Genomic DNA, 26,947 nt, shown 5'->3' on the forward strand with positions numbered 1-26,947 from the left:
CGTCCGCCTAATGTAGTAGGGACAAATTGTTGACGTAGTGTCATCTTTCATAGGGCTAGCCCAGTCTACCTGCGAATGGAAGCAGACATTGAAATTAATGATTCGGTTGTTGTAATATAATCTTTAAATTATTGTCGTAAAATTCAAATTGAATTAAAGGTGCCCTGACTTCCTTGGAATAGTTTGGAGTAACAATATTTCTGGTAGAATCTAAGGAAGCGTGCCAATGGCAGTTGCGGTGTATCTGAATTTGTATTCGTTGTTGCAGCCATATTGATCTATGACAGTTGAAATAACATATATACAAATAAAAATAATCTGTTTTAATTAATTAAGCTAAATATGATATAAATTCCGTGCGTTTATTTATATACCGTCTATGCTGATTTTTTTGTTCTTATAAAACTCTCACTGGACATATTATGGACCAAGTAAAGCACCAAAGCTTTCAGTATTTTAGATTATAAAATATACTAAGTTTATGTAAGTATTCTTTATTTCGCTGATAGGTGAAATCGATAAATCAATGCAAGGGGCCGGTTGTAGGAACCATTCTTATTAATCAAACGTATCGGCAAACAGGAAGACGGTCCGCTGAATAAATAAAAGGTATAGTTAGCAAACTGGAAGCTATCTGATCGTTGCTGCTTTGTGATCGTTGACACAAAAAAGATTTTTGGCGATCGGCTTATGCGATAAATTTACTTTAGCGCAGCTTCTGACATCTATGTTTAGGATCAACAAGGGATTGCGATTGAAATCAAAGTGCTTTTCACTATGATATATGTGGTAACCTTGGTGAAAGAAACTGAGAACGGCATTCGAACTTCTAAAATCTGATCTTGTTTTCATACTAATTTGATTGACATTACTTACACGAGCTCATCCGTATTTAAATAACATTGGTGCAAACTAATACATAGTCTAATTCGTACTGCCCTTATTGTAAAAGTGAAACGACATTTTTTACTTCAAAAATAACCATGTTTATGAACATCATAAATGACTGTTATTAGGCATCACGCATTCATAAATAAATATCCCAAGTGTCACAGTTTTGTTTATCTGCTACGTTTTGAGATATAAACCATTTTTCAATTCCCGATACAATACCGTGCACTATGGTTTGCTGTTGTAAGCCCGGAGTGCGGCTGTTTATTTTTATTATTCGTTTTTTTCACCGCATTTTACGCAGCATCCATCACGCATTAGTCACAAAAGATAGGCGTCGTTTAACATTAGCTTAACTTCTTTACGCTTTGATAGCCGCCCGGGGCGCTGGCTGTTTTTTTATACCGCCCATTGATACACAGCCTAAAATAATTCAATCACGGCGACATCATTTACTGGGGGATGGAGTGTATCCAGACATGAGTTTTTTGTAGACTTTTTGGTGTTGATTGTGAAATGGGTTCTATGGGCAGATACGGGACCGTTTATGCATGTGTGTTTTGTTATCCTAATGAGATTTGTCACTTAGTTACGCTTTCCATTCTACCTGTCCCCAGACGGCCGTTATTTACGGTTTCATTTATTAAATATAATTTAAGATTCTCGTTGTTTTATCTATTACTAGTACCTACGTATAAGATACAAAGAAAAAGTAACAAGAACGTATGTAATTATACTGGGTGTTGCCTATAACAGGCGCAATAAATTAAACTGTGGGCTGTACTCCTCAAACTGACCAACATTTGTTCAGCGACTTTTAAAAATTGCTTGTTTTGATTTTTATTACACTTTGAAGTTTATTCTAAGATGCAATGTATTGCGAATTTTATCATGTTTAAAGCGTGACAAGTTACGTCAATTACGAGTACAACGATGATGGCGTTCATGGAAAACAATTTTTTTTTTGGTATGAAAAATAAGAAATCTAGAAACTTCATAAGTTTTATAAGTTATTCAACAAAAGGAGTTGGGGAGTCGTTTGAAGAGTACAATATATGTTTTCATTATTTGCTCGTGTTACAGGAAACACCACCTATATCAACGCTAAAAACCAAGCAAGAATTTAACACAATCAGTGAAATATATGAATGTACGCCTTATAGTCACTGAGTAAAATAACCTGTTATGTACAGACTGTATTGAAATCATATTAAAAAACGAAACGTCAAAATATAGATTTGTGTAAAAACCTGACGAATGTCTATGAAAAAGTTTGGGGTGGGCATAATAATTTCAATATATAGATATATTTCGCTGGGACATCAGTTATCCGCGACCGCGACCAGTAAAATCTGGGTCTAAACTTAGGATATAAAGGTAAGTAATTCGTGATAGAGCCGGTTTTAAATACATTTTCATTTGAGTTCAAAACGCGAATGTTTTAAATGTTCCCATTTTTCCATATACGCTATGGATCCCTAACTTACTTACACTACTTTATGTACTAATAAAATTACAAAATCACACCACTTAGTTTTACTGCTTTATTTAAATCCTTTCTAAACGATTCCAACCCATTAAACAATATGGGCACTTTGACGGAGTTATTCCTGGCTTGGCCTGTGGCAGAAATCTAAAATGATACGGCAAGGCACTAAATATCAAATAGGTGTAGGGGAATGCGCCCCCAGAGGGTGCTCGCTATTAGCGCTGGTTGAACTCTGTCTCCGCTGCATATTTGTTACCCTTCAGAACTTTATTTGTAAATAACGGTGATTGTATTCGGTTATTGGATATCTATCTACAAATTAGCTATTTTAGTTTTAGATATATGTTACTTACCGTAAAAATCCGTTTTTATTATTTGACTGGACGTTACATAAAACATAAAAATAGCTTTCTGCCCGATTCGAATTTTCAAATATTAGGTAGAATATTCGACGCATCTTGAAGTTTGAATCGGGCTGTTTTTTCCAAGTTATTAAGATTATAAAGCACATAAAGTCGGTTCTGGCACTCGCCGGCCGTATGTAGCATCTTCGTTTCAGCTTCGGCAAAAAAGCTTTCGCAGATAGTTGCGTGTCTAGTCGGTTATTTCCTACAGGCCGGCCTTTTCTCAGCACACTCTAGTGAAATTTTATGTATAGGTTCGTATAGGTATAAATTATGTAGAATGCTGTAGTCGATTCCGTTTTTGATTTCTTCTAAGATATCAGAGCCATGGGAGCCTTTATATTTTTGTAGTGTAAGAACTCTTAAGAAATTATACCCAAACTGTAGTGTCAGTATGAAACATATATGTACATTATGTTTTACTTTAACATTTTGTAATGAATCAATATCAGTTTTGTAGGCAAGCACCAGATACATATAATTATAATTTTTTTTTTACTCCTCTACTGTTATCTATCATTTATGCATTCATAAACACGGAGATAACAACATACAAAATAGGTTTGAAGAAAAATATATATTGTCTATTCCTCAGCACTCATGCTTTAAAATCGCTGAAACGATCCTACGATTAATGGCTACTAACCTAAAAAAATAAAAATGAACACAGTGAAAATCGAAGTGCATAGCTGCCAACTTACAAAAAACGTAAATTAAAAACAAAGTTCACCATAGACAATGTTTTTATTTTGACGTAACCCGCGCTTACAAGTTATTTTTTTAATTTCTAAGTCGTAGAAAAAGTACCTATTGTATGCAACGCTGAATAAGCGAAAATGCTCGTGGTGTAATAACATTGATTGACTCCCTTGGGAGGCAATCATGATTTTTCAAATTACGAGGCGAGCACGTGTTAAATTTTGGGACCCTTTTGCAACGCGACGCCGATGACGTTATTACACGAATGCCAGCCAGTTGCGACATTCTTGTCTAATTGGGTGAAGCCCTCCTTTTAAAAAGAAAAAATGTTTATCTGCCTACTAAAGAATATCGCCAAATAGTTCACCGCATAAAACTGCAAACAACGTGAACATCGCAAACGGGAACACACCTAGAAACAAACCGGCAATGAAATGTCACGGTTAATGAAATACCACTTATATTTTACGGTGCAAAAAACGAGAAGACTCCGTCGCACATGTGCTAAGAGTTACTGTTCTCGACGGATGGCGAGATTAGCTCTAATGTAAAATTCGTGAGCTACAATGTTTGTCTTGTAAGGCGTCCGCCTAATGTAGTAGGGACAAATTGTTGACGTAGTGTCATCTTTCATAGGGCTAGCCCAGTCTACCTGCGAATGGAAGCAGACATTGAAATTAATGATTCGGTTGTTGTAATATAATCTTTAAATTATTGTCGTAAAATTCAAATTGAATTAAAGGTGCCCTGACTTCCTTGGAATAGTTTGGAGTAACAATATTTCTGGTAGAATCTAAGGAAGCGTGCCAATGGCAGTTGCGGTGTATCTGAATTTGTATTCGTTGTTGCAGCCATATTGATCTATGACAGTTGAAATAACATATATACAAATAAAAATAATCTGTTTTAATTAATTAAGCTAAATATGATATAAATTCCGTGCGTTTATTTATATACCGTCTATGCTGATTTTTTTGTTCTTATAAAACTCTCACTGGACATATTATGGACCAAGTAAAGCACCAAAGCTTTCAGTATTTTAGATTATAAAATATACTAAGTTTATGTAAGTATTCTTTATTTCGCTGATAGGTGAAATCGATAAATCAATGCAAGGGGCCGGTTGTAGGAACCATTCTTATTAATCAAACGTATCGGCAAACAGGAAGACGGTCCGCTGAATAAATAAAAGGTATAGTTAGCAAACTGGAAGCTATCTGATCGTTGCTGCTTTGTGATCGTTGACACAAAAAAGATTTTTGGCGATCGGCTTATGCGATAAATTTACTTTAGCGCAGCTTCTGACATCTATGTTTAGGATCAACAAGGGATTGCGATTGAAATCAAAGTGCTTTTCACTATGATATATGTGGTAACCTTGGTGAAAGAAACTGAGAACGGCATTCGAACTTCTAAAATCTGATCTTGTTTTCATACTAATTTGATTGACATTACTTACACGAGCTCATCCGTATTTAAATAACATTGGTGCAAACTAATACATAGTCTAATTCGTACTGCCCTTATTGTAAAAGTGAAACGACATTTTTTACTTCAAAAATAACCATGTTTATGAACATCATAAATGACTGTTATTAGGCATCACGCATTCATAAATAAATATCCCAAGTGTCACAGTTTTGTTTATCTGCTACGTTTTGAGATATAAACCATTTTTCAATTCCCGATACAATACCGTGCACTATGGTTTGCTGTTGTAAGCCCGGAGTGCGGCTGTTTATTTTTATTATTCGTTTTTTTCACCGCATTTTACGCAGGCATCCATCACGCATTAGTCACAAAAGATAGGCGTCGTTTAACATTAGCTTAACTTCTTTACGCTTTGATAGCCGCCCGGGGCGCTGGCTGTTTTTTTATACCGCCCATTGATACACAGCCTAAAATAATTCAATCACGGCGACATCATTTACTGGGGGATGGAGTGTATCCAGACATGAGTTTTTTGTAGACTTTTTGGTGTTGATTGTGAAATGGGTTCTATGGGCAGATACGGGACCGTTTATGCATGTGTGTTTTGTTATCCTAATGAGATTTGTCACTTAGTTACGCTTTCCATTCTACCTGTCCCCAGACGGCCGTTATTTACGGTTTCATTTATTAAATATAATTTAAGATTCTCGTTGTTTTATCTATTACTAGTACCTACGTATAAGATACAAAGAAAAAGTAACAAGAACGTATGTAATTATACTGGGTGTTGCCTATAACAGGCGCAATAAATTAAACTGTGGGCTGTACTCCTCAAACTGACCAACATTTGTTCAGCGACTTTTAAAAATTGCTTGTTTTGATTTTTATTACACTTTGAAGTTTATTCTAAGATGCAATGTATTGCGAATTTTATCATGTTTAAAGCGTGACAAGTTACGTCAATTACGAGTACAACGATGATGGCGTTCATGGAAAACAATTTTTTTTTTGGTATGAAAAATAAGAAATCTAGAAAACTTCATAAGTTTTATAAGTTATTCAACAAAAGGAGTTGGGGAGTCGTTTGAAGAGTACAATATATGTTTTCATTATTTGCTCGTGTTACAGGAAACACCACCTATATCAACGCTAAAAACCAAGCAAGAATTTAACACAATCAGTGAAATATATGAATGTACGCCTTATAGTCACTGAGTAAAATAACCTGTTATGTACAGACTGTATTGAAATCATATTAAAAAACGAAACGTCAAAATATAGATTTGTGTAAAAACCTGACGAATGTCTATGAAAAAGTTTGGGGTGGGCATAATAATTTCAATATATAGATATATTTCGCTGGGACATCAGTTATCCGCGACCGCGACCAGTAAAATCTGGGTCTAAACTTAGGATATAAAGGTAAGTAATTCGTGATAGAGCCGGTTTTAAATACATTTTCATTTGAGTTCAAAACGCGAATGTTTTAAATGTTCCCATTTTTCCATATACGCTATGGATCCCTAACTTACTTACACTACTTTATGTACTAATAAAATTACAAAATCACACCACTTAGTTTTACTGCTTTATTTAAATCCTTTCTAAACGATTCCAACCCATTAAACAATATGGGCACTTTGACGGAGTTATTCCTGGCTTGGCCTGTGGCAGAAATCTAAAATGATACGGCAAGGCACTAAATATCAAATAGGTGTAGGGGAATGCGCCCCCAGAGGGTGCTCGCTATTAGCGCTGGTTGAACTCTGTCTCCGCTGCATATTTGTTACCCTTCAGAACTTTATTTGTAAATAACGGTGATTGTATTCGGTTATTGGATATCTATCTACAAATTAGCTATTTTAGTTTTAGATATATGTTACTTACCGTAAAAATCCGTTTTTATTATTTGACTGGACGTTACATAAAACATAAAAATAGCTTTCTGCCCGATTCGAATTTTCAAATATTAGGTAGAATATTCGACGCATCTTGAAGTTTGAATCGGGCTGTTTTTTCCAAGTTATTAAGATTATAAAGCACATAAAGTCGGTTCTGGCACTCGCCGGCCGTATGTAGCATCTTCGTTTCAGCTTCGGCAAAAAAGCTTTCGCAGATAGTTGCGTGTCTAGTCGGTTATTTCCTACAGGCCGGCCTTTTCTCAGCACACTCTAGTGAAATTTTATGTATAGGTTCGTATAGGTATAAATTATGTAGAATGCTGTAGTCGATTCCGTTTTTGATTTCTTCTAAGATATCAGAGCCATGGGAGCCTTTATATTTTTGTAGTGTAAGAACTCTTAAGAAATTATACCCAAACTGTAGTGTCAGTATGAAACATATATGTACATTATGTTTTACTTTAACATTTTGTAATGAATCAATATCAGTTTTGTAGGCAAGCACCAGATACATATAATTATAATTTTTTTTTACTCCTCTACTGTTATCTATCATTTATGCATTCATAAACACGGAGATAACAACATACAAAATAGGTTTGAAGAAAAATATATATTGTCTATTCCTCAGCACTCATGCTTTAAAATCGCTGAAACGATCCTACGATTAATGGCTACTAACCTAAAAAAATAAAAATGAACACAGTGAAAATCGAAGTGCATAGCTGCCAACTTACAAAAAACGTAAATTAAAAACAAAGTTCACCATAGACAATGTTTTTATTTTGACGTAACCCGCGCTTACAAGTTATTTTTTTAATTTCTAAGTCGTAGAAAAAGTACCTATTGTATGCAACGCTGAATAAGCGAAAATGCTCGTGGTGTAATAACATTGATTGACTCCCTTGGGAGGCAATCATGATTTTTCAAATTACGAGGCGAGCACGTGTTAATATTTGGGACCCTTTTGCAACGCGACGCCGATGACGTTATTACACGAATGCCAGCCAGTTGCGACATTCTTGTCTAATTGGGTGAAGCCCTCCTTTTAAAAAGAAAAAATGTTTATCTGCCTACTAAAGAATATCGCCAAATAGTTCACCGCATAAAACTGCAAACAACGTGAACATCGCAAACGGGAACACACCTAGAAACAAACCGGCAATGAAATGTCACGGTTAATGAAATACCACTTATATTTTACGGTGCAAAAAACGAGAAGACTCCGTCGCACATGTGCTAAGAGTTACTGTTCTCGACGGATGGCGAGATTAGCTCTAATGTAAAATTCGTGAGCTACAATGTTTGTCTTGTAAGGCGTCCGCCTAATGTAGTAGGGACAAATTGTTGACGTAGTGTCATCTTTCATAGGGCTAGCCCAGTCTACCTGCGAATGGAAGCAGACATTGAAATTAATGATTCGGTTGTTGTAATATAATCTTTAAATTATTGTCGTAAAATTCAAATTGAATTAAAGGTGCCCTGACTTCCTTGGAATAGTTTGGAGTAACAATATTTCTGGTAGAATCTAAGGAAGCGTGCCAATGGCAGTTGCGGTGTATCTGAATTTGTATTCGTTGTTGCAGCCATATTGATCTATGACAGTTGAAATAACATATATACAAATAAAAATAATCTGTTTTAATTAATTAAGCTAAATATGATATAAATTCCGTGCGTTTATTTATATACCGTCTATGCTGATTTTTTTGTTCTTATAAAACTCTCACTGGACATATTATGGACCAAGTAAAGCACCAAAGCTTTCAGTATTTTAGATTATAAAATATACTAAGTTTATGTAAGTATTCTTTATTTCGCTGATAGGTGAAATCGATAAATCAATGCAAGGGGCCGGTTGTAGGAACCATTCTTATTAATCAAACGTATCGGCAAACAGGAAGACGGTCCGCTGAATAAATAAAAGGTATAGTTAGCAAACTGGAAGCTATCTGATCGTTGCTGCTTTGTGATCGTTGACACAAAAAAGATTTTTGGCGATCGGCTTATGCGATAAATTTACTTTAGCGCAGCTTCTGACATCTATGTTTAGGATCAACAAGGGATTGCGATTGAAATCAAAGTGCTTTTCACTATGATATATGTGGTAACCTTGGTGAAAGAAACTGAGAACGGCATTCGAACTTCTAAAATCTGATCTTGTTTTCATACTAATTTGATTGACATTACTTACACGAGCTCATCCGTATTTAAATAACATTGGTGCAAACTAATACATAGTCTAATTCGTACTGCCCTTATTGTAAAAGTGAAACGACATTTTTTACTTCAAAAATAACCATGTTTATGAACATCATAAATGACTGTTATTAGGCATCACGCATTCATAAATAAATATCCCAAGTGTCACAGTTTTGTTTATCTGCTACGTTTTGAGATATAAACCATTTTTCAATTCCCGATACAATACCGTGCACTATGGTTTGCTGTTGTAAGCCCGGAGTGCGGCTGTTTATTTTTATTATTCGTTTTTTTCACCGCATTTTACGCAGCATCCATCACGCATTAGTCACAAAAGATAGGCGTCGTTTAACATTAGCTTAACTTCTTTACGCTTTGATAGCCGCCCGGGGCGCTGGCTGTTTTTTTATACCGCCCATTGATACACAGCCTAAAATAATTCAATCACGGCGACATCATTTACTGGGGGATGGAGTGTATCCAGACATGAGTTTTTTGTAGACTTTTTGGTGTTGATTGTGAAATGGGTTCTATGGGCAGATACGGGACCGTTTATGCATGTGTGTTTTGTTATCCTAATGAGATTTGTCACTTAGTTACGCTTTCCATTCTACCTGTCCCCAGACGGCCGTTATTTACGGTTTCATTTATTAAATATAATTTAAGATTCTCGTTGTTTTATCTATTACTAGTACCTACGTATAAGATACAAAGAAAAAGTAACAAGAACGTATGTAATTATACTGGGTGTTGCCTATAACAGGCGCAATAAATTAAACTGTGGGCTGTACTCCTCAAACTGACCAACATTTGTTCAGCGACTTTTAAAAATTGCTTGTTTTGATTTTTATTACACTTTGAAGTTTATTCTAAGATGCAATGTATTGCGAATTTTATCATGTTTAAAGCGTGACAAGTTACGTCAATTACGAGTACAACGATGATGGCGTTCATGGAAAACAATTTTTTTTTTGGTATGAAAAATAAGAAATCTAGAAACTTCATAAGTTTTATAAGTTATTCAACAAAAGGAGTTGGGGAGTCGTTTGAAGAGTACAATATATGTTTTCATTATTTGCTCGTGTTACAGGAAACACCACCTATATCAACGCTAAAAACCAAGCAAGAATTTAACACAATCAGTGAAATATATGAATGTACGCCTTATAGTCACTGAGTAAAATAACCTGTTATGTACAGACTGTATTGAAATCATATTAAAAAACGAAACGTCAAAATATAGATTTGTGTAAAAACCTGACGAATGTCTATGAAAAAGTTTGGGGTGGGCATAATAATTTCAATATATAGATATATTTCGCTGGGACATCAGTTATCCGCGACCGCGACCAGTAAAATCTGGGTCTAAACTTAGGATATAAAGGTAAGTAATTCGTGATAGAGCCGGTTTTAAATACATTTTCATTTGAGTTCAAAACGCGAATGTTTTAAATGTTCCCATTTTTCCATATACGCTATGGATCCCTAACTTACTTACACTACTTTATGTACTAATAAAATTACAAAATCACACCACTTAGTTTTACTGCTTTATTTAAATCCTTTCTAAACGATTCCAACCCATTAAACAATATGGGCACTTTGACGGAGTTATTCCTGGCTTGGCCTGTGGCAGAAATCTAAAATGATACGGCAAGGCACTAAATATCAAATAGGTGTAGGGGAATGCGCCCCCAGAGGGTGCTCGCTATTACCGCTGGTTGAACTCTGTCTCCGCTGCATATTTGTTACCCTTCAGAACTTTATTTGTAAATAACGGTGATTGTATTCGGTTATTGGATATCTATCTACAAATTAGCTATTTTAGTTTTAGATATATGTTACTTACCGTAAAAATCCGTTTTTATTATTTGACTGGACGTTACATAAAACATAAAAATAGCTTTCTGCCCGATTCGAATTTTCAAATATTAGGTAGAATATTCGACGCATCTTGAAGTTTGAATCGGGCTGTTTTTTCCAAGTTATTAAGATTATAAAGCACATAAAGTCGGTTCTGGCACTCGCCGGCCGTATGTAGCATCTTCGTTTCAGCTTCGGCAAAAAAGCTTTCGCAGATAGTTGCGTGTCTAGTCGGTTATTTCCTACAGGCCGGCCTTTTCTCAGCACACTCTAGTGAAATTTTATGTATAGGTTCGTATAGGTATAAATTATGTAGAATGCTGTAGTCGATTCCGTTTTTGATTTCTTCTAAGATATCAGAGCCATGGGAGCCTTTATATTTTTGTAGTGTAAGAACTCTTAAGAAATTATACCCAAACTGTAGTGTCAGTATGAAACATATATGTACATTATGTTTTACTTTAACATTTTGTAATGAATCAATATCAGTTTTGTAGGCAAGCACCAGATACATATAATTATAATTTTTTTTTTACTCCTCTACTGTTATCTATCATTTATGCATTCATAAACACGGAGATAACAACATACAAAATAGGTTTGAAGAAAAATATATATTGTCTATTCCTCAGCACTCATGCTTTAAAATCGCTGAAACGATCCTACGATTAATGGCTACTAACCTAAAAAAATAAAAATGAACACAGTGAAAATCGAAGTGCATAGCTGCCAACTTACAAAAAACGTAAATTAAAAACAAAGTTCACCATAGACAATGTTTTTATTTTGACGTAACCCGCGCTTACAAGTTATTTTTTTAATTTCTAAGTCGTAGAAAAAGTACCTATTGTATGCAACGCTGAATAAGCGAAAATGCTCGTGGTGTATTCCTTTACAACGTGACAAATACTATTTTCATGACACTTTCTCATAAAAGGTGGTATTCATGCAGCTTAAGCAGAAGTTATACCGTAAAAAATCCCTAGTTAAGTAATGTTTTTTTTTTATTTATTTTGTATTTAAGTATATATAAATATTTATATATTATATATATCGTTGTCTAAGTACCCTCAACATAAGCCTTATTGAGCTTACTGTGGGACTTAGTCAATTTGTGTAATAATGTCCTATAATATTTATTTATTTATTTATTATTATCACTAAGTCATACGTACGAACCAAGAAGGTTATTTAATTAATCAAACATTTATAAAAACTTACTGTTCTTTATATCCTGTTCCCCTAAGGTTGTCTGGAAGAGATCGCTTATAGCGCCTGTTGCTACAAGACCGCCTGTTGCTACCTTTATTTACATTGTTAATCTGTTTTTAAATTTGTTTTCTTTGTGGTTCAATAATGAATATTTACTTACTTTCATTTATTTGAAATCAAGCTATAAATGAGTTCTAGTCTCAAAATACATGTTTACCATTCCATTTTATTTTATTTGTGATACAAAACGCTAAATTTTAATGAATTAATATGTTAGTTGATTTAATATTTTAATACAATTTTAAATCGTGGCCATACCAAATGGGTCTCTCTACCCTTCATGCCTTTATGTCAAATAATAAACAAAATGGCGGACGATATCTGCAATTTTACCGCATTTAGCATAAATATTTAACTTAAAATTTTATTTTTTACTTCGCATGTGTGATGTAAAACATTGTGTGTAACGCGTATTAAAATTGTAAACTCGAGTCATAAAAATTAATACTGATCCTTGTTAACAATTTTGCCCATATACACGCGCGGGCAAATAATACGGGTCAGTGACAAAAACCCCTTAGATTTTGCAAATTAATAGTGGTATGTGCAGGAAACTAACTGTGTATTATAGAGAATTGTTTTGAACTTTCAATGTTCTACAAGAAATCTGGAAAATGTTTTATTTATAAAAAGTCGAATTTGGTACTAAATTCAAATTGAGCTTATTTCACTTTTGCTTGTTTTCTCACTTTTGTTTTCAATCTGTCAAAGTAAAATGATAAAAGGCAGTTATTGATGTCTTTGGTGGTCATTATTGAATTACTATCATGTCGCTAACACAAGATGAATGTACACGTATCATCACTTTGTTACAAGAAGGAAGAAGTCAGAGATATACAGCAAGAAGGCGTGTCACTATCTACGGTGCAGAGAGTCCTCCAACGTTTTCTAGAAACTGGCAGGAACCTTCGAAGACCAGGAACCGATAGGCCGAGATGTACTACGGCTAGAGAAGATTGATTTATTGCTCCGAAATCGGCATCTCACTGGAGTTCAAAAACTAACTTCGGGAGACCCGAAGAGATGACATCAGCGAGTGGACTGTAAGGCAGCAGCTTCGTAAAGCTAATTTGACCCCACATAGACCGGCAAATGGCCCAAAACTTGACAGAGTACAACGAACAGCAAGAAAACTACGTACGCAAACACAGGCGATGGGGTGACGAAGAATGGGCAAGAATTATGTTTTCTGACGAATCCAGATTTATGCTCTATGCACATTACGGGCGGCGAAGAGTTTACAGACTGCCAGGTAAACGTTTTATTCCAGCGTGTTTTGAAGAAAAAGTTGCCTTCGGCGGTGGGTCTGTTATGGTTTGGGCTGGAATCTGTTCAGACAGTCGCACGGAATTAATTTTGATAGAAAATTTAACGTTAACTAGTGCCAGATATGTGGAAGAGATTCTTAATGAGCATGTCGGCCCATATTTAATTAATATGGGTGAAAACTCCATGTTCATGCATGACAACGCCAGACCACACACAGCTCAGATTGTAGAAGATTATTTTGAGCAGGTTGGCATCAACACTATGAACTGGCCCTCGAGAAGCCCGGACATAAAACCGATTGAGCACATATGGGACGAGCTCGGGAGGCGTGTAAGAAATCGAAACCCCGCCCCAGCTGTAGCTGGGGCGCTGTGTCTCTAAGTGTACTTGGAGACCTGAAACAGGCGTTAGTGGAAGAATGGGCTAATAATATCCTGCAAGAATGCATAAGAAACTTAATAAACTTAATAATCGCTCGTCAAGGAGAGCCCGAGGAGGCAATACGAATTATTAATATGTTTTTTTTTGTTTTGTGTGAAGTTCCACTGCTCATTTTTTACCTATAATTAATTGAGATCGTGTTTACCTACTATGTAATTTATATAAACAAGTGAATATCATTTCTAACTTTTGATGTTGTTTTATTAACTATGAGTTTATCTATAATATACAATTTAATTAATGCTCCTAGCTTTATTATTTTAGGAGATATTCTAGTTTTTTGTACTGACCCGTATTATTTTCCCACAACTGTATATATTATTCCCAAGTTATTACAAGATTTTATATTATATGGTTACTTTACAAAACCATATTTGTATATTTGCAGTATTGAAGTAGGTACCTACTATTATATTTAAGCGTATTGTGATTGTTTTAATTTGGTTATTTTTGTCTGAAATAAATTTTATCTTTATCGTTGCTTATTAACTTATTATCTACAGATACACTATCTTACCTGTACAGAAACAAAAGACGCCCAGCAGGGACGTCAGCACAGCCCGGGTGTTCATGTTGCTGTCTACTGGCACATCTTTAGACAGACCTGAGGTGCTCCTGGAGGGCTCGCTTCATTCTCTTCTATTTCGTTCATCTAGAAAAAAAATCCATTTTTACAAGCTTTTATTTACTTTCACCTGACCGTTGTCTGTTTGTAATCAAATCTTGCAAGTTAAATTTGATCCACTTCCCGGTTTCCGATTGAGCTGAAAATTTGCATACATATGTAAGTCGGGTGACAATGCAATATTATGGTACCATCGAGCTGATCTGATGATGGAGAGAAGAGGTGGACATAGGAACTCTGTGATAAAACAACGCAACCTAATTGTGTTTGGGGTTTTTAGAATTAGCTCGATGAGTATTAGTTGCCTGTGGAAAGAAAAGTACAGTCAGCGATAAAAGCTTGTACCAAAAATGAAATTTTTGCCAAAAACTTATTTTATTTCTAAGATACAATATGTATACGGTAAAAATGAAGTTGATGTCAAATTTTTTGGCAGGTTCTACCCTGCCCTACCAGGTATTACTAGATTCGTCTTAGATTTGTGGGAGTACCATTAGATATACTTGAATTATTTCAAAAAACGAGTTAATAAATATTGTTGTTTTTTTCTTCAAATTCATAGCTTTTTTTTGTGTCTAAAATAAATAAGGTGGTTACATGGGTCAGTTACCTTACATAACTTTTTTTTTTATAATAGTTAAACACCCTGTTAGGGTCCATGAGTGACTTATTTAATCTTGTTACAACTTTTTTTACCATGATGCAATAAACGATATCAAGATTATAATTATCAAATAGGCACAACAAAATATTTGAATGTAATTTGGAATGGGAAATTATTAAAGATGGTATTTTACTTCGATTGTTCACACCAATACTGTCACTTTTGTTAAAACTAACCCAAATAAAACGAAATGCTGATATTGTAGGGAAAAGCCGAGTAGCATAATCACATTTCTCGCGGGAAGACAAATTCATCAAATTTATTGGTTTATGGCCCTCTAATTTAACGTAGTTTCCGGTTTACATTGAATTTCATAAAGCCCTCTTCCTTTATCTAATAATACATTGCGAAACTCAGAGACCCATTTTGGGGACGGAGAGCTTCCAAATTGACCTCTAAGATTTGAATACGAAAGGGCAGGATATTGATGGAGCCTTTCAATAGCTAAGACCTAAAATACAAAAACGAAGTACTGAACAAATTTAGCTACAACAAAAAAACAAGCACTTATTGAGCTTAATGTTGGACTAGATCGATTTATAACTTAGAAGATTTAACAACTGGAGACGCTTTGTCTGCAATTTTTTGTACAAAGCAGTCTGCCGATTTTTGTGGGGCAGGGGCACGACAAATGTTAGATAAACGTCAGTCCATTCAATGCAAGCCGAGGTTTGCGAGAGGGGTAAGCTTTTACAGGCGACTCCAGTTGTTAAATCCTCGAAGATTTATAATGTTGTCCAATTCATTATGTATTTTAAAAAATGGCCAAAATTCGAATGACACAATTTCAGCAAAACAAACTTCATCACGTATTTGTACTTAAGTGAGAAAAACAACTTTACATCATGTTACGAGTAGGAAGTTAGAAAGTGTCAAAGCTAGGAGTAGAGATATAGCTTTTTCGGATTTTTTTTTTTCATTAGATTAAATAACACATATTCCCATTATGACCGAAGCTAAGTTCTTAGATTAGAACTAACGTCCATAACATAGTAAAATATGTACAGCTAGCCGTTATTAATTACACATGCCTATTTGTTTTGTTTTCAGGAAGAAATAATTCAGAATACCACATTTATAAAATGATATCAAATGTAAAACATATAATACGTACCAATTTAGTCATATATTCTATTTAACAAACAAAAACTCAGAAGAACGCATCCGAAAATACTTTTAACTTAACTAACTTAGCGCATAATTATAGAGATCCTTTTATAAGTAGGTACATATTTTATTACAGGAAAAAACTATTTTTTTTTTTAAATGATATGTTAGTAAACTAGTGTTTGGAGTTACTTTATTTTATGTACGAATCGTCGACGATCCCAAACTCACAAGCGGTATTGAACCTTTAAGTCTAACGAGAGACTTTGCCTCCTTGTGTATCTTCTACCGCTTGTACAATTGGCTGTGCTCTGAAGAATTCAACATACTGAAGAATCTGAACAAGATGCCAACGGCCACTTTCTATCAACGCATCGCTCGCCGTCGGCAGGGTGTTCATCCTCACACCCTAGGACCTAAATGGTCGCGTACTGTGCGGTATAAGAGGAATTACCTCTCGCGAACGCTTCGGCAGTGGAATGAGCTTCCTGCCAAGGTTTTCCCAAGGGACTACAGTATGGGGTTCCTCAAAAAAGCAGAGTACAGGTTTTTAAAGGGTCGGCAACGAGCATGTGATACCTCTGGTGTTGCAGGCGTCCATAGGCTACGGTGACTGCTTACCATCAGGCGGGCCGTATGCTTGTTTGTCACCGACGTGGTATAAAAAAACAAATTATTTTGAAAGCTAGAAGAATATATATTGTAGGATGATTGTAGCATACCTGCATGTATGTACTTGCCTAATTGCCTATACCTGTGCAAAATCCTTCGTGGTAAGGGATTGCGCAGCGCCTACTCATCTGTTCTCGAATGCCGGAACTCCCTAATCAAATTATATAAACAAATAGAATAGCAGTAGAAACTTCTCGAATTGGGAACGTTAATGTAAACAACTTCACCGTATTTATTTGCGTTATTAAGGAGACCGTTAACATCTGTCACATTGAAATGAGATTTGAAACTCTTAAACTTGTGTCAGAGGCGACTCTTGGAAATATATAATATAAGCTTATGCTTAGGCATCCTTGACTTTATTCCATTGGCAAAAGGTAAATATGAAATTAACATTTTCTAAAGACAAAACCTTTTTGAAGTTATTATGTTATAAAATAAATTTTACTAAGTTAGTAAGCGAGGAGTGCTAAAATGGAAACTAATTGTGACCAATAGTTAAATATTTTATTAAAATGGTTTATAAAAAATGACGGTAACATCCTGTGCGTTGTGTCTGATTTTAGAGGGAAGCTCAAATAAAGATTGACAGCTCTTCACTTCATTCAATAACGATTGATATACCTAATTGAAAACAAATACTCGAGTTGAATGAAAGGCGTATGTTAGTTTTATTTTCGGTTTAATATTTTCAATCTTTCTACCATTAAGTTACTGCTTTTATTAATGAATGATTCATAACGGTTAAAATTACTGTTTGTACCTAGATAGCACCTCTATGAAATAGGTTATATATAACCTAATCATATATTTAAAATGAAATAATGAGACCAATTATTCCATTATTGAGATACCACATAATGTCATTTTTAAATCAATATCAGACAATAATATCGAAAAATTTAAGATATTTGATTTATTATCCTTACTTATGATTTTTCTCAGCTCCAGATGCCAAGTTTGATCACAATTTTATGGAATTACAGTAATAAGATTGCGTAAAAGAAGCACTCTGAGATAATGTTACTTATATTCGGGCTTCATAAAAAAGAACCGGGTTACAGACGACAACCGATAAACAAGCAAAAAAAAATACTATAACGGATGTGTGTGTTTTGTTGTAAAATGCAGTGTCGCAAAGGGAAATCGTAAAAAAATATCGTTCATACCTAGGTTGTGACAAAATATGATATTAATAAATTTTATACGACGGATGAGGTATAGTTTTACTGTTGTCCTGTTGCGTTGTAAGTCTCTCTTTTGTAGGTATCTTTACTGTATACCCTATTCTCAAGGATAAGCAATCGCCTGTATGCAAAATCGTGTTTTCTTCTTTTATATTTTCGAATGTGTTTACATAGTAGATTGTTAACTAAGGGTGGAAAGGGAACCATATCACCGGAGATATTCACTTCGTTCGAGCGCCAATAGTTCGAGGCTGAGATGGTTACTTTTATCCGAGTTAAACAATCTACTTTTCATTTCGACTATGAGGATAGTCAAACACAAGAAATGTAGGTTATGTATGTAGGATCGCAAAAAAAATAAAACCATAGACAATCCAATCTTACATTGGGATGTGTCTGAAACGGCCTGAAGAGGAATTCCTAGTTGCGATTTTTTCATACAAACGCTCTCGACTGTTTGCTCCCTGGATTTTTAACCTAGAGCAATTATTTTTTGAAGTAAGATCAATATCATCAATATCTGTGCCGCTATGTTTTGCTTTTTTCGATTATTTTATTGTGAAGGAACATACAGATCCTAAAAATCAAGAAAACGGCTCATTTGAATTGGCTGCAAAAAAAGGCGCAATATACAAATATCCAAAAAAACAAAACAAAGCGGCATAGATTATTTTCTTCCTCTTGCAATTTCGAAAATTACCTAATGATTGGTTGCGTTTTGATGGAGGAAACAGTCGAGAGTTAAACCTCGATTTTTAAGTTTTTTTCGACTTAGTGGCTGGTAGAGAATGCCTTACGGCATTAAGTTCGCCTATTCTACAGTGTGTTTTCTTATGTGCAATAAAGATTAAATAAATAAATAAATAAACTTGCGAAGTAGTATGATATTGATATTTTCAATAGCAACATCCAAACTGTGTGGCGTATCCTAACGAAAGAGTTCTTTAAATGAGCATGCCTTATTGAATTTGTAATTTCATTGATCTGTGTTTTTTCTTTTGTTTTCAATATTTTTTAGTTATTTTCAAATTAAGAATTGTTGCTCTGGCGTTGACGTTAAAATGTAGGTATAGTGAAATAGTGCTAACGACCAATTATTTTTGTTAATCGGTATTTACTGTTGAGAACCTGTAATTGGCTTTTTGTATTACATTTATAAAATCTATATGCATATTAACCGCTGTCATATTTCAGAATAGTAATAAATAAATAATATGTTTTTAAATAATGCAATGCAATTGACATTTAATTTCAATAATATTTGGTCTGAAAATGCGGAAGCTATTATGAGAGCTTTTAACTGAATAATATGGCATAATATATGGCTGTTAGCCGTATTTCGAAGTACAAATTAAAAAAAAATACTTTCTACTCTTGGGTGGGAAATATAATTTTACACCCGGCTATCAGCCTATGAAAGGCGAACTCTCTGAATAGAAGAATTGAAGTAACACCCACCAAACTAGTTTAACTAATCAGTATGACCCCGGTTCATTACCTCACAGCCTCACAACGCGCAACGGTTTATATCATGTAATTAGTGTTGCGGTATTCTGCAGCGGTGCCCGATACATTAACAAAACAACATACTCGTAATGAGACTTGCAATCTCAGTTTAATTTCCACTAAATAGCTCGTTTCTATTTTAGGTAATGCTAATGAATGTTTGAACTTAAATCCAGATATCGATAAAGGGTTAATTAATCATAAGTGAAAACTCATTTAATAATCACCTTTGCACCCGGTGCAGCTCACGGAGGTCTTTTAGAATAAGATAGTTTATTTAGCATTGTATTCGTAGTTTATTTATATATTATTGTTTTGTGTGTATTTGTTTCTAATTGTATGTCACTTTTTGTTGTACCTACTGTAAAATGTATGTATCATATAATAAAATTAGGTCATTTAATAATATATAGGGGCTTTCATTTAGCAATCACTGGGTACACGTGTACGCACAACAGGACTGAGAACTAGTTAAGAGGGAAGTAAACCACCTGACCGTGCGATACAAAAAGAGAAAACGTTTCTCCACTCCTAAATATGTTCCATTCTCCATGATTTTTTTGTATGTTATTGACACAATGAAAAACTAGATTTATAGGTTTTCTTTTTTTTTTTTAATTTTCAAAACAATTTTTTTAAGCGAAACCTATAGACCTAGATCGACATCAATTTCATAGAAAAAGTACCATTTCGCTAGGATCGCAAAACTAGTCTTCCCTCTTAAGACAAAATTCCTATTTGGCATTCGGCAGTGTTACTGATAATCAGTTGTAGGTAGGTACTATTTTATTTTACTGACAAGGATTACTTTTTGACAACACACATCATCGATTTTCACTGATGTAAACAAGAAGAAAAGATTTTCCATGACGTACCGTACGCAAAAAAAGCCAAAAGTATTAAATAAGCGAGAAAATACATTAATACGATAAAATATTTACATAAAAAATCACGAAGGATTGCCATTGTAACTATAACTGCATGTTTGCGAGTATCTATATAATATATAATATATATCAGATTCAGCCATCAGACTAAAATGGGTTTACCGTAACACTTGATTGTAAAGTAGGTATTACCTGTGTATATTGTCAAAAGGTCATGCATTCAAAGACGGATTATGAAATTTGCACTTAAATATAAAAATGGTTTAAGAAATAGGTGCATAAGTTATTTACAACAAAAATTTCTATTAATAAGAATATATTTTGTAATATATATAGTCATGTATGTAGCTAAAACCGCTATGAGCAAGTGTAATAAGACCGACTTTACTTCCCACTTGTTGACTTCGTTGAAAGCTGATAATTGGACACTTAAGAGTTAAAGTAATATTTGTTTACCAAGTACTAGACGTTCGCATAACTAACCTATCCAACTTGAGATGCAGTGTTTCTCACGCGCATGTGTTTCAAACAAACGGTTAACCAAAACAAACGCGGTTAAGTTTATAATTTATAGCCACTTGCACGATGACAGGGCGCCAGTTACACCAAAATTATTGTTAAGGATAAACAATGGTCGTACCTACACACTTATGTATCCTCTATGTATCGTATTGAGTGCCCATATTAAAAGCCGACTGTACTTAGTTTAAAAAGGGATCCGTAATTGAGCCGTGGGCTTCGGCCTTTATGCAAATAGTTAGGAAAGCGGAATATTGATAACATCTTTACACCGCCATCGCCATTACATACAATATTGTAGGAAGCTCCTTAGGTACTCTTTATTTACAATAGTTTATTTGACGGTGCATTCATATGACCAACCGGCAATTTAGCAACGGTCGAACATATCATAATAATGATGACTGTTGACTTTTTGGTTTCGAGGCGCGACTAGAGATAAGGTTAGCAAACGCACTAAGCGTTAAGCTACAAAATGTTTATTTTTCACATATTGCTACGTCAACATTCTTTATTATCGTTTGAAGATTGTGTACAGAACTGGTTAATATTATTTCTAGGCATGTTTAGTCTGTGACCTGTTTACCGCGACGGAATTTAGGTGGTTTTATAATGGTAACTGCTAATACTTGGAATTTACGTGGAAAGCTAAGCTTGTGATATGATGTAATGTTAGCTGTCACCGGTTCCCAATGAGTTTTGTATAGTGGACTTGAATTATAAAAATATTCACAAGAAAGCCTAAAGCGGTCCGTTAAACACACACTGTAGCTTTTTCAAGCGTGGGTGTTATTGTAAAAATAAATGAAAACATGTTTTCTGAATAATGTTTGTTTTGACGGGGGGCTACCATATTTACGGCTCAGTCCAACCAAATGCCGAGTTAGACCCACACAAAGCGCGATTGATCGTTCGGATCTCGTAAAATATGAACGGCGCTCCACTTTCGAAATTGATTAATTGTGAGTCGCGACGTCAAAGATGCGAGTGTTTCGGTAATCTAATTTAAGAATCCACTCACACGCTTATTTGTCGACAGTTTGTTTAGTTTTTAATTGTCTCTTTCATTAATCTTCGATGTTGATTTACGTATAAGCAGATAAAATAAGGAATAGGTAATTGAAATAGTCGTATATTTTTTGTTTGATTGTAGTCATTTGAAATTTGAATCGTGTGAATCATCTTTGACAATAAGGGATTATTTTTTGTCGACCACGTGGTTGCGTCGTTGCGTGTATTGCTAAAATTGCGCAAGGTTTTGGGAAAGTTTTGGACAAAGCGTCACCGTCACTTCGCCGACAATGGTATATTTTTGTTGGTGCGGTCTCGACTGACAGTTCGCGTGATGTATTGGGACCGAGCAGGGGATTATTTTTACCCATTTCACAAAGTTTGCATGCATCTATTGTACCCGGCGGAAGCGGCACAAAGCGGCCAGCAGATTAGTGTTCATTGTGAATTTCGGAAGTTTATGAATGTTGTTTAGAGAATTTGGTAATTTAACATTAAGACATTGAAATTAGATTATTTTTCTTTAAGAACTACGAAAAGTTAATACAAGTAAATGGAGGCAAAACTAGAAGTTATTTTAAAATAATAACCGTGCGTGTCAATGCAAACGTCTTAAAAAGAAAAGTAAGTACTCATTTAATATGGTTCTATGGACAAATCTACAACAGATGCCAACCATGATCGACACAACGGTTCAGACAAGAATAATCCCAGATTATGGATGTGCAGAAAAATGTATTGTGATATAAAACGTAAAAAAATCGGAGATAAGCCAACAAAGGGCGGCGTCCCATTTGACACCCCCGATTTATTTAACAATAAATACGTTCGCTTGAATTGCACTGTGGTACTAAACGTAAACAGATAAAGGCGTCTTCTACATTAGCACCTTCGTTAATTTATTGCATGTTATTATAGGTACTTATGTGAAATAAGCGAAATGAAAAATCTTTATTTTCAGGCAACTTTTGGTCCATAGATAATACGTTAAAACTAACATACATTTTAATATAAAATAAAATTATATAAAAAAAAAAACATAAAATTATAGGTGTGATACAAATATATCGCAACCCCGCAGTGTTAGCCGGCCGCGGAACCGTCAGAATTCTGTCTATTTAATTTACAAAATTCGCAAAACACTGCAAATATAAATAAGTAGGTAATGGGGAAGTCTACTTTCTAAATTATCTAAACTCCATTCCAATCTAACTACTTCGATAACAAACAAATTTAGATAGGTCGATACGTCGTCTTACAGACATTGATGTTACGCTATAAATATGTTTAGGTTAAGAAAACTGTTCCAGTATCGATAAAATAATCCAAGTAAACCCGACAACCACTTTAGTATTATTACCATGCATTCCTTTTATTTATAAACTTGCGTTCGAACAGGCATAGGCGTCGCAAGCCTATGGAACAATATTGACGTATGCACATATAAATCATGTATGCGTAACAAACTTTCAAACTCCACGAAGACGTTTTGAAATAGGCAAATAAAAACTGTTTGCATGACCACCAATTCGAACTCAGATTTATCTGTTCTAGATGAGATTACAATGATATTAAGTTTTGACTCAAGAGTCAAAAGTAAGTTAGTTACTTCTGTATGAAACAATGATGATGATGATGATTGATAAAAACTATCGGATGTACTTCCACGATCGTTAATCGTTTTAGTGGTTTAAGCGGGAAGGGGTAACAGCCAGACAGACTTTCGTTTCATATTTATAATATTAGTAGGGATCACCTTATAAACCTATGTGCTAGAAACGTTTTTTTTAAGCGGGGAAATATCACCCAGGCGCGGAGACGGGCCTGGGATGGTTATGTGGGACTCCTATATAGGCTGATGAGACCCATGGTTTACCCACTAAAACCCCTCTGTTGCCGCCTCCGTGCTATAGGGCGAGGTCTCAGGAACGCAGGCAGTACTCTTCAACCTAACCTATATTTTTTCTTACACACATTCATTTTGTGTCATCATACTACTTAATTAGCTTTTTCTTTTTAAATACTTGACGAACAGATGGGGTGTATAAAGTTGGCAACAGTTGTGGCATTTATCTATGATATAAATTGCTCCTTGTTATCCTCTATACCAATACTCTTTTAACATTGTATTCCGGAAGGCTGGCTGCAGTAACATTCCAATGAGGTGACAGGGTAAACAGAAGTTATCATTGTTTAGTGGTTAGATAAGTCTCGACTTAAGATAACCTTACACTATTTATTGTCAGTGTGCCGTATACCATATATCGTCATAAATAGAACTATATATTAATCATTAATTTAATTAATGTCTTTCTTATTCATAAAAAAATAATCGGATAGCAATAGTCAGAGCGAAGTGACTATTTCATAATAAAAATAAAATAAACATTATTTAGCAATTACGATATAAGGTAAACTTCCTAGTGCTCTTACATGTACTGTGTCAAGCGGACGTCCACCTTTTTATAACGCATGAGTGGGTAATACGCAGTAAACCAACCTAAGTCTTCATCCACAAATTCCTATAGGTGTGCCAAGTAACAATGATTGTAATAAATACACCCTATTAATTTTCAATGGCTGGTAAATAGTGTTATGTTCTCAAAAAAACATACTAAACTGCAAAATTTAAGACCCCATTGTCTGGACTACCCGATTGTAAAGTTTCTTATGAATAAAACACACGCGAGTTACGTACAGTAATGTTCAGCAAAAGTATCTTGATGGATACAACAATTGTACATGCTGCTACAAGGAAACTATGGCTTGTATCATAAAAAATATAGCTAATTATAGCTGCACTGTATAATAAATAAATATTTGGGGAAAATCTTACACAAATTAACCTAGCCTCAAACTAAGCAAAGCTTGTAGTATGGATACTAGGCTACGATATACATACTCGTACGTATGTAGATAAATACATACTTATATACATAGAAAACACCCATGACTCAGGAACAAATGTCTGTGTTCATCACACAAATAAATGCCCTAACCAGGATTCGAACCTGGGATCATCGGCTTCATATCGGCAGTGTACTACCCACTAGGCCAGACCTGTCGTCAAAATAGGTCGTCATAATAACACTAAATAGATTGTATAACGTATTATTATCTTATTGAAATTAAATTTGATGCAAACATTTCAAACAAAAGCAAGAAACAATTGGTTTACTGTTTTAAATAAATAATATTTTAAATTCTCCTTAAAGTAAAATTTAATAATTATTTATGATAATATACTTCTCGTACGCAATATCCGCTGGCTAATGAGGTGACATCTTACAAATGTGTAAATAAATAATAACTTCGCAAAGTTCTGAATGTTTGCGTTTCTTAACACGGTTTTAAGACTTCATAAGAGTTGTTAATGAATACGATTTATCGAGTGCTCGAGAAACTGAGTCATCGGAGGAAACACTCTTTTAATTAGGTAGAAATCGTTGGAGCATACGCAATTGTGCTGCGGCATTCTGCATAAAGTCGCTAGAAAGGACGTAACATTGTCGTACCAATATAATGGCTTCTGTAAACTACATCAAACCAAAACCAAATATTATGAAATTTATGCCAACTCTTTAACAGCTACTGTGCTTAGTATGCTTCATCATAATATTATAAGTACATGTATTACTAATTATAAACACATTATTATTAAAAATACTACCTTGTAATTTAAAACAAACTAGTAGCTCATACCTTTATTAACCATCGTGATTTACAAAATTTAATATATTTAGATATAAACCATTAATGATGACATTTTATAGTGCGGTCTAGACGTTCCTGAGTCGCACAGCTGTGTGCGTAAATTTCCCAATCCTCAATAAAACTGTGAATAATCTGACTCTCCCGGCATATCGTGGGCGAAGTGTCAAATTTTCTACGCCATTAAACTTTCCTTTAACTTCGAAATTGAGTATTAAAAATTGTGGGCCTTTTATGGTCTGCAGGCAAACTGTAAATACAGTTTGCCTATAAATACTGTCTAGAAGCTTTAAGTTTTATACTGTGTTTAAATTAATAAATAAATAATAATAATGAATGGTTTACTGCATAATCAATCGCATTAATAATACTACGATGAAACGATACAATGCTGATGCAACTCAATAGAGTTTAATAACTAAATTTCTGTGAAATAAATAAATTTTGTTAATAAATGGTTGTGTTCTTCCATAATAATGTCGATAATAAAAAGTGAAATAAAGTCAGCTTCCGTGAAAGTATAGCCTTTGAAGTTTCCAGTTAGCTGTTGATTCATTCCAGACGGCTATTTTAGGTATGGCTGCCGCGGTTCATGCATGCGCTTGCGCGTGGCGAATGCGCGGTTGTGTGTTTTGCCGAAGCGCGCCCGCGCCGTTAACCCGACGAAAATTTAATACCCAGGCGTTGCACAATGTTTGACCACATGTTTTTACCATCACCACGCGCACTATCAAAATATTGACTCTCTTATCGAGGTTGCATTCTGCCACTTTAATAACACAAGTGTACCTTGGGCTTACCCCATTAACTGGCACTTAAACTATAGGCACGTTACCTATAATAATATTTACTTAAACGGTAACGCAGCTTTTGGAATCCATAAAGCATTTTCGCTTCCAACGGTCTATGGCCAATTACGCCCACCTACATCTGTTTTTATAGTCCCTTAGTTTTTTTTTTTTATATTGGACCGTTAAAGAATCGTCCATTTTTTATAATGCCGACTGGATTGACGTTTAAGGCTACCCTTATGACAATTAAGAGTCATTTAGGTTTAAAAAATGTCACCCCTTTGGACGGGTGCAGTGTCTAAAAAAAAGGGCATTTTTTATCACCTGAGTTGGAAGTCACAAAATGTTTATCGCCACTCAACGGCATGTTGATTTATGTTTCCACCCTGTCAAGGACCGGGACCC

At 34.8% G+C, this 26,947-nt stretch overlaps 1 protein-coding gene across 2 annotated transcripts in view; it reads right to left on the minus strand.

Moving 5' to 3' along the window:
- The window catches only part of LOC133517056 (roundabout homolog 1-like), an 85,032-nt gene that overhangs the window by 20,460 nt on the left and 37,625 nt on the right, over positions 1-26,947 (minus strand). For both annotated transcript variants that reach the window (XM_061850198.1, XM_061850199.1), the window contains exon 2: positions 14,380-14,514. In XM_061850198.1, the coding sequence (XP_061706182.1) occupies positions 14,380-14,434 (55 nt within the window). In that variant the 5' untranslated portion in view covers positions 14,435-14,514. The remainder of the gene's footprint in view (positions 1-14,379; positions 14,515-26,947) is intronic.

The sequence above is a fragment of the Cydia pomonella genome, chromosome 4 (assembly GCF_033807575.1).
Source record: "Cydia pomonella isolate Wapato2018A chromosome 4, ilCydPomo1, whole genome shotgun sequence".
Classification (NCBI taxonomy): Eukaryota; Metazoa; Arthropoda; class Insecta; order Lepidoptera; family Tortricidae; genus Cydia; species Cydia pomonella.